This window comes from Lactuca sativa, chromosome 9, assembly GCF_002870075.4.
Source record: "Lactuca sativa cultivar Salinas chromosome 9, Lsat_Salinas_v11, whole genome shotgun sequence".
NCBI classification, from domain to species: Eukaryota; Viridiplantae; Streptophyta; class Magnoliopsida; order Asterales; family Asteraceae; genus Lactuca; species Lactuca sativa.
In genome coordinates this window covers 165,644,272-165,653,897 of record NC_056631.2, presented here as the reverse complement: position 1 = coordinate 165,653,897, position 9,626 = coordinate 165,644,272, and the positions used below count along the sequence as shown (strand labels likewise).

Sequence of the window (9,626 nt, the reverse complement as noted above, 5' to 3'; positions counted from 1 at the left end):
ATGAAATTGAAGAACCAGGTTTCTTTCTCTTGGGTATCTCCTTGTGAGTGTAATCGGTGGTTCTTCTGTAATGAGAGAGAGAGAGAGAGAGGGAGAGAGAGAGAGAGAGAGATGTGGTGGATAAGTGGGCACATTTTTATATTTAATAATAATAATAATATTAAAAATTGAAAAGAAAAATAAAAAATAAATTCATTAAGGGTATAATAGTCTTTTTAGTTTGGCTAGGGACCAAACCTGCAAGCAAACTAGCTCAAAAGGACCACCAATCCAAAAAGTCGGGATTTAGACTAAAACCCCAAAAAAATCATACCACAGGGACCATTTTTGCAATTTTGTCTTTGTTAGATGTAAGGGATACTTTTTAATAAAAAAAAGATATTATTCAAGGGGGGTATATTGTAATTACTCTGTAGTTTGGCAGTTTTTTTGTAACTATACGTAAGTTAAAGAGTATAAATGTAACAAACTTATATTTAACGGGCATATATTTCCTGGTCATAACGTTGTCTGTTAAACCCAAAACCCCAATTCCTCCCTCCCTTTCGCTCTTATCTAATGACTTCATCACTCTCACTGCTCACTTTATTTCGTCTCCCGCCATCAAACGACTGCTCTCCTAGTAATCCGAGCATCAATCACCGGCGAGCCGTCGTATTTCCTTCCAAGAAATGGAGGTGTTCAATATCTCCCGGGCAGCCGCCTCCGCCTCCGCCGAAACAGCGGCAGCGGCAGTCCAAGAACTCAGAATCCGGCGAAAAAGGAATCGACCCTGTTGGGTTTCTCTCAAAATCTGGAATTACACACAAAGGTTTCGCACTTTACCTCCGTGAAAGGTATGTAAAGAATTACCCCTGAAAATTTCAAACTAATTTCGCTTCTTGATTGTGTGAAAACTCTAAAATGTTATGTAAAATTTCAGTCCTTTTCTTATTTTTATCTATGCTTTCAGTTGGGGTTTTTCGTTAATTAGTGTAATAAAACAAGTCCGTTCTTATTGTTGATCGCAAAATCTTCTTTTAAGATTTTGTTCTTGATTTTTGGTCATTATTTTAATTGGGTTATATATGTTATCAATCACAGATACAAATCTTATAAGGACCTAAAAGACGAGATCTTGAAACGCCACATTGATTTCAGAGACATGGCTTCTGGGTTACTCTTACATTGCTTAATCTTTGTTTTTCATCTTTCTATACATCGTATTGAGAAAACTACAAAATTACTTATCTTTCCTCAGTTATGGAAGATTTCTTTACTTCATTTTCTTAATTGATTCTGTTATATTCTTCCCACTAGATTCGAATTGTTAGGAATGCATCGCAACTTACAACATCGAGTGGATTTCATGGAATGGGCTCCAGGTTTTGCATCATATCAACATAATAATCCAAATTCAATCGTTTCTTCTTCTAATTTTTGAAATCAAATCAGGCGCACGCTACTGTGCAATCGTCGGAGATTTCAACGACTGGTCACCAACAGAAAACTCAGCACGCGAGGGGCATTTTGGTCACGATGATTACGGGTACTGGTTTGTCATCCTTGAAGACAAAGTAAGAGACGAAGAACAACCAGACGAACTCTACTTCCAACAATACAATTACACCGATGATTACGACAAAGGCGACACGGGTGTCACAGCCGACGAAATTTTCCAAAAAGCAAACGACGAATATTGGGAACCCGGTGAAGATCGGTTCATAAAATCCCGATTTGAAATCATCGCAAAGCTATACGAAGAAATTTTTGGGCCAAATGGGCCTCAAACGAAAGAGGAATTAGAAGAAATACCAGATGCTGAAACTAGATACAAGAAGTGGAAGGAAGAACATAAAGATGATCCTCCTAGTAATTTGCCATGTTACGATGTGATCGATAGTGGAAAAGAGTATGATATTTTTAATGTGATTGATGATCCTGTTTCAAAAGCCAAATTTCGCGCTAAAAAACCACCTATTGCATATTGGATTGAGACACGTAAAGGAAGAAAATCTTGGGAGAAAAAGTATGCTCCTGCTATACCTCATGGAAGCAAGTATAGGGTTTATCTTAATACCCCTAATGGGCCTTTAGAACGGATTCCAGCTTGGGCTACTTATGTTAATCCAGGTATTGTATACCTTTGGGCTAAATGCAACAAATAGCAATTTGCTTTCCATTTCTTCCTTATTATAATATTGTTCCACTTTTTTGTGTGGGACAATAAATATTTTTTTGTGTTATCGACGAAGCAGTACAACGGTACAACCTATTATGTTCTTTCCTGTCATGTCCTGTTATGTCCTGTCGTGTCCTGCATAACAAACTAGGAATAAATGGTTGTGTTTCTTGATATATTTTCTTGTTGGGACTTGATTATTATTTTAGAGGTGGAAGGAAATCAAGGTTATGCAATACATTGGGAACCTCCTCCTGAAGATGCATATAAATGGAAACATAAGAAACCAAAAGTTTCAAAGTCTTTGCGTATATATGAAGCACATATTGGTATTAGTGGTTCTGACCCAAAGATTGCCTCCTTCAATGAGTTCACTGAGAAGGTTCTCCCTTATGTTAAACAAGCCGGATACAATGCAATACAATTAATTGGGATTCCCGAACATAAAGATTATTTCACAGTTGGATACAGAGTGAGTTTCATTTTCTACTTATCTTTTTTGTATTTCCATTTAACTTTTTCATTTTCAATTATATAAAACTATCGAAATATTTCAACTACTAGTGTCAATATAGGTAACGAATATGTTTGCAGTCAGTAGTCGATATGGGACACCCGAAGATTTCAAACGCCTTGTTGATGAAGCACATGGTGATAAAACATTAGAATTGATTCTAGATTATGCCAATTAACCATTTATGTTTTTTTTTTTAAATCATTTTTATGAACTAGGACTTGGATTGCTTGTGTTCATGGACATTGTTCATTCTTACTCTGCTGCTGATGAGATGGTTGGATTGTCTCTCTTTGATGGATCAAATGATTGCTATTTTCACACTGGTAACACGTTTAAACCTTTTGGATAATGGAAATTTATTACATACTCATCTTTGTATATCCATATTTTGTTAATTCATTAGGTAAGCGAGGACAACATAAGTTTTGGGGTACTAGAATGTTCAAATATGAAGATCTTGATGTTCTTCATTATCTGCTCTCGAATCTAAATTGGTAATAGTCAAGTATTAATGGATTTTAATTTGTACACGATTTCTTTTTTACTTAATACATAAACAACAAATGCCTTAATGTGTTTATAACATTTTGTAGGTGGGTTGTAGAGTACAATGTTGATGGTTTTAATTTTCATTCTCTTGCTTCAATGATGTATACACACAACGGTTTTGCCTCATTTACGGGTGATATGGAGGAGTAGGTTTTTATTTTTTTTAATAATGATATAAGTTTAGTATTCTTATAATCTTTATTTGGTTGGCTAATCTTTTGTTTCGATTGTTTTAGGTTTTATAATCAATATGTTGATAGGGACGCGATATTATACCTCATATTGGCAAACGAAATTTTGCATACTCTTCATCCTAAAATAATAACAATAGCGGAAGATGTAAGTAACGCGTTTCATGTTTTATGGATATTGGTTACAAAAAAAACATAAATTTTTTGATCGATTTTTTAGGCTACGCTTTATCCTGGGTTATGTGAGCCTACTTCTCAAGGTGGATTAGGGTTCGATTACTTTGTAAACCCTCGTGCTTCAGAGATGTGGTTATCGTTTCTTGAAAATGTTCAAGATTCTAATTGGAGCATGAGTAAGGTTCGCACTTATAACCTATTTCTACCTTTTATAACTTCTAGAGATTTCGTTCAATTTTTATTAAATTTGAATCTCGTTTTCAGATTGTGAACACCCTTGTTGAGATTAGTAAAAGTCCCGATAAGATGCTTTTATATGCTGAAAACCACAATCAGGTAAATTTATAACTTATAAATTTCCTTCACTTTCTTTGTCATTCGCCTTTTTTTTTTTTTTTTTTTTAATTTTAATTTTTATATTCTTATAATTTCTTTTTTTTGCAGTCGATATCCGGAGGGCGATCTTTTGCTGAAATATTATATGGTAAATCATCGGTTATGAATGAGTCGTTACTTAGAGGCTGTTCTCTTCATAAGGTTAGTTTAGTAATTAGAAACTGTAAAAAAAAAAAAAGAAAAAAAGAAAAAGAAAAGAAAAGATGAACATGGGGTAATTAATAATGTATGTTTTGATGGTTACACGTGTTGTTATTTAGATGATTAGGTTAATTACGTACACAATTGGTGGTCGTGCTTATCTAAACTTTATGGGCAATGAATTTGGGCATCCGAAGGTTAGATTATTTAATTATTTATTTTTTAAATCAGTTCAAAAACCCTAGAAAATGAAATTTTATAATAATGGTTGTGATTATGTTTTGGTAGAGGGTGGAATTTCCAATGTCGAGTAATGATTTTTCCTTCTCACTTGCTAATCGGGATTGGGATTTACTTGCTAAAGAAGGGGTTCATCAAGATTTGCTTTCTTTCGATAAGGTAACTTTTTCTCTTCAACTAAATTTTAAGGTAGTGTTTGGTATGATGGAATAGTTTATTCCATTAGAATGTAATGACTCATTCCATTCTTTCTGTAATTCCATTCCATCTAATCAAACAAGCCTATATTTTACAAATCATTTTTATCGCTCATTTCTTTTATAGGACATGATGAACTTGGAAAATTCAGAAAGAATAGTTTCAAGATGGCTTCCAAATATTCATCATATCAATGACACTAATATGGTGAGTTGATTTTGTTTATGTTTTAATAATTTCAAGTTATATCACTATCAATATAGGATATTAAACCGTATTCTTACATTGAAAACAGGTGATATCATATTTACGAGGCCCATTTCTCTTTATTTTCAACTTTCATCCCACAAATTCGTATGAAAAATACAATGTAGGCGTAGAAGAAGCTGGAGAGTATCAGGTAAGCTACATTTTTTTTTTCCTTTTGTGTTTCACTGTTTGTTAATGTTATTGTGATTTTTTTTATGTGACAGGTTATTCTGAATACTGATGAAAAAAAGTACAGTGGTCAAGGATCAATAGGGCCTGATCAGAAGGTTCGGAAAACCATAAGTAGAAGGTAAGCGAATGACATTTTTTTGGCTATGTAAAATGACTATTTTGCCCTCAGTTTGTCATGTGCTTAAATTCAAGGGAGCGTTTTTATAGCCTGGGATCAAACATGCAATAAAAATGCACTTTAGGGAGCATCTATGCAACAAACTAAATATATAAGACTAAGTCCATAACTTTTGACATACCACAGGGGCTAATGTTGTATTTATGTTGTGTTGCAGGGTTGATGGAATGCGTAACTGCTTAGAAGTACCATTGCCAAGTAGAAGTGCTCAGGCTTACAAATTAACTCGGATATTAAGAGTATGAACATCGCCACGTGGCATTATTTTTGCTGATTTTGAATGCAAACTTGTATTTAACATGTTTATAGTTCGTATTCATCTTGTACTTTTTTTTCTTTTCTAATGTACATTTTAATGTAACATAAAACTTTAAGGTAATTAGTGTTGAGCTTGAGTTTATCAAGTATGAACCTAATCAAATCCGTGAGGATTTTTTGAGGGTTAATGTCACAAATGGGTAATGAAGTATTTGACATGATAAAAAACAACATTGTTTTACAAAAGATTATTAGAAGGTAAGCAAATGGAACATTTTGTTCACAAAATACTCTTATTTTAAAAGTTCAAACCGCTTACCTTCTAGTGCAATTGTTTAAAACGTTGGTGTTTTGTAAAAAAAAAACAAATAGTTTGTTATCTATTTATGATATTAATTCTTTTTTGATTGACACTGCTTAATTTTGTTCTGCTTAATTTTGTTCTGTTTGATTCGATCCATTTTTAGAGTAATCATATAAAGGAGGAATTATACACATGCAATGTGGATCTGGAGTTCTTATACATATACCCACGAAAGATTAGCATAAAATTAAGAAAAAAAGAAATTAATTAAAAGATAAAGAGCTTGCAGTTTGTCATATAATATAGGTAATTCTTTATGAAGGCGATCATTGTAAAATAAATGAAAAAGAAAGGGGGAAGATTGCTTGAGATGCAAACAAAACCATCCCTTTTCCTCTCCCCTTTCGTTTCTTTCTGGATTTGCCAATTTCTATTGAAATTTTTTACCTTAGGTAAAATTAACCATAAAAGTATAATCAAGTTTTATTTTTTGTTATAATCATTCGTTTTCTACTTCATTGATTTGTTTGTAATTACACTTAAAGCTGTAGTTTGGGAATGAGGTATTGATTCACTTCGTGAATTTACGTTCCGTTATACAAATAACTCTATATAAGATTGTATAAATAACTATATAAGATGAAAGTTTTGTTGTTTTGTCTATTGAAATCTATCTATTAATTTATAGGAGTCAAAATTGGCTGTCAAAACACTTGAATAATTCAAATCTTGTAAAGTTGTAGGACAACTCTCGCTACAATCACTTTCTTTGCCTCTTTTTAATTAAATAGATATTAAATATATTCCAACAATTACTACAAAAAATATATGATTTAGTTATTTAAACAAAAATAATTTAGAAGGTTGTAAACACCTACATATATTTTTGGACTTCTAAACCATTTCACCCATATCTTTTTACCTTTTTTTAGTCATTCAATTTTTAGCATTTTGATTCCTTCAAATATGATATTAACCCAATTGACATATTTTCAGCATAAATGTATTGAAATTGCTCTTTTATAAGTGGTGTACGTTTAACAATATGCTAAAGACACTTTAGTGTCGTTACATTTCTTTTGTTTTTTTTTATTATGAAGAGAGATGAAACGTGATAACGGAATACTGGAATTTTCATCATATTGCGATTCACATGGATATGCAAAGAATTAATATTCATAAGAGTTAAAACTGTTATCAATTTTCAAAGCAACCTGCAAAATGGAAGCTTAACTCTTGAGGGTAGAATGTGATTCTTTCATTGAGGTGTAAGTTTAGGATGAAGTTGGAACACTACAAGTTTACTATTTACAACAATGGAAGGTAACCCCATAACCATTTGTCCATTTTCTAGTTATTCTTTCTTTACTTCTTTAATTATATTACCTCCGATTTGATATCAAAAAATTGGTGAAAAACAAGCAAATGACTCCTCTATTGTGTGTGTTCTTAATAGCAGAAATGGGAGTGATCATGATCTTATTATTTAGGACACCTCTAAGGAAACTAGTGATGATTGTTTTGGATTGTTTAAAGGAAAGTAGAGGTCCCGTGATTTCAACCGTTGCAACAACCTTGTTTCTGATCCTGATGTCTTGCTTGTATAGTATAATGAGGATTCAAAAACGCTCGATTGAGACTGGAGCCGTTAATCCAACAGACCAGGTTCTTTTGGCAAATCATATTCTTGACGCATCGTTAATGGGTACGTTGTTCCTTTTTATTGGTTAAGCCTTTTTTTTTTTTTTACCATTTAGTGTTGAATGTGTGGTGTTATTTGGAAAAATGATGTTTTAAAATGTATTAAAGAAATGGAAAACACGCTCGATGAAATTGAAGGAAAAATACAATGGGGGAATTTTTTCAAAAGTTGGAAGTCTTAATGAGAAATTCTATTTACCCTTTCGTTTTATATTAAATCGATAATTTCTTTATTAAGGGTATGTTCTACAACGAACTTTTATGATCTTTCGTGTGCTTTTAACTTTTAGATTTAAAAAATAAAACTCCAAATAAAGAAAAAAAAACTAAATTTGGGTGTTATAACCTAAAGCTTTTAGTTATAAAAAAACATTCAAAATCCAAAAGTTAGTCCAAGTAACATTAAGATCTTTTAACTTTTATTTTTTATACTATATATAATTTTATATTTTTCAAAAGCTTAAAACGATTTGTGCCGAACATTTATTTTATATACAAATTGAAGTTATAGCTTTCGGTTAATGGCTAATTTTATCAAAAATATCATAAAAAAACATGTATATATAGGTTACCAATTAAAGTGTCATGTCCCCATTAAGTTTATAACGTAAAAAATGAAGCATCGCCTGAGTTATTTGCCCTACACACAAATTGATAATTATATGATTTATATAACGCAGGTTTCTGCTTATTTCTTGGATTGATGATAGACAGGCTTCATTACTATGTTAAAAGGTTTGATGATGCTGAAAGTGTCAAACCTTTCGTCATAAACAATAAACTTTTGGAAACAGACTCCGACTGAATCAACATTCATGTAACAAAGTTATACTACTTTCGATAATAGATTTCATACTTTACGTGGTAAATGTACCACACCTTTGTGAATTCATTATTAATGTATAGAAAAAATAAAAGGATGTTTCGGTCGAACTTGACTATATCATCTGGATTCCTTTGGTGACCATAATTTTATCATATGATAAAATAGATTTCATGAGTTTGTATCTTATGTTTGTGATTAAGGTTATATTTGACAACAAGCTTTTGAAAGATGTTAGTTTTTAGCTTTTAAGAAAAAAACCGATTAAAAAATTCATTGATGTACGAGCTTAAATCTTTTAGTTAAAACAAAAAGCTTCAAATTCAAAAAGCTATTTCAAGTAGATTTTAGGAAAATTTAGCTTTAAACTTTTATAAATTGTGTTATTTCACAAATTTCAAAAGTTTACGATTACTTTTGTCGAACACTTCGACACAAATAAAAGCATATGTCTTCACTAGGAAACCTAAATCTCATTTTAGGGATTAAGATGTAGAAGCTAAGGATCCTAGGAGGTGTGGTTGAATTCATAGGAGGTTTTAAGAGATATAATTAAGTTAATGTATAAAAAAGTCGTAAATAGGTCGAGTAAAAATTGATTTTAACTCGATTGTACTAGATTAAGATTAAACTTTACAGCAAAACTATTCGAGCCTTTTTGATAAATGCACAATTTAAGCGAATTCGAGGTCGATTATAGAGCTTAAGTTGCATGAAATTATACATGACTTCTTTAAAAAGTAAACAAAACTCAATTTAATGGAACAACATAAGTACAAGTTAAGAAATTCTACTTTCATATTAGTAATCAAACTCTCTCTCTCTCTCTCTCTCTCTCTCTTTCTCCATATACATACACATATATATATATATATATATATATATATATATATATATATATATATATATATATATATATATATATATATATATATATAGATGATAATTTATAGGTATATAATAGTTATTTATATAGTTAATATATTTGTAACTCACGGGTTTCAGTTGTGTATTTCCATTCTTTGATTGGTGGTTTTAAAGTCCAAGAAATGATATAAACAATGAGCAAAACAGGAGACATGAAATGATTAATCGCAAAATTTTCAGATTTTAGTTTTAATTCAACTTTTCAATATAGATTTGATCATTTCATGGAAGACAGATTGCACTCAAGAGCTCTATTTGTTTCATACATGAAGAAAAGTATGTTCTTGAACAATTTATGAATTATGGTTGTAGATCTTTCTTTATTGGACCATCCTAATGGATAAAGTTGGAAACTTTATCCATTAAGACATGTAAAAGATTTAGATATGAATGTTGAACTTCTAACTTAATGGTTTAAGCCGAA

The 9,626-nt window shown here is 31.4% G+C and overlaps 2 protein-coding genes across 2 annotated transcripts; both read left to right on the top strand.

The window, feature by feature from the left end:
* The first annotated feature begins 499 nt into the window (after positions 1 to 499).
* On the top strand, positions 500 to 5,593 carry LOC111889686 (1,4-alpha-glucan-branching enzyme 3, chloroplastic/amyloplastic). Its single transcript, XM_023885827.2, has 19 exons — positions 500 to 836; positions 1,084 to 1,155; positions 1,300 to 1,364; positions 1,435 to 2,112; positions 2,371 to 2,633; positions 2,737 to 2,812; positions 2,894 to 3,001; positions 3,082 to 3,172; positions 3,272 to 3,373; positions 3,464 to 3,566; positions 3,639 to 3,776; positions 3,860 to 3,931; positions 4,040 to 4,132; positions 4,252 to 4,329; positions 4,421 to 4,531; positions 4,697 to 4,777; positions 4,866 to 4,970; positions 5,044 to 5,129; positions 5,347 to 5,593. Exons 1-19 carry the CDS (start codon positions 559 to 561, stop codon positions 5,432 to 5,434), a joined length of 2,688 nt encoding a protein of 895 aa, XP_023741595.1. The 5' UTR covers positions 500 to 558; the 3' UTR covers positions 5,435 to 5,593.
* Positions 5,594 to 7,071: 1,478 nt separating this feature from the next.
* Positions 7,072 to 8,452, top strand: LOC111889687 (uncharacterized). The gene is made up of 2 exons (XM_023885828.3): positions 7,072 to 7,456; positions 8,133 to 8,452. Exons 1-2 carry the CDS (start codon positions 7,177 to 7,179, stop codon positions 8,255 to 8,257), a joined length of 405 nt encoding a protein of 134 aa, XP_023741596.1. The 5' UTR covers positions 7,072 to 7,176; the 3' UTR covers positions 8,258 to 8,452.
* The last annotated feature ends 1,174 nt before the right edge of the window (positions 8,453 to 9,626 follow it).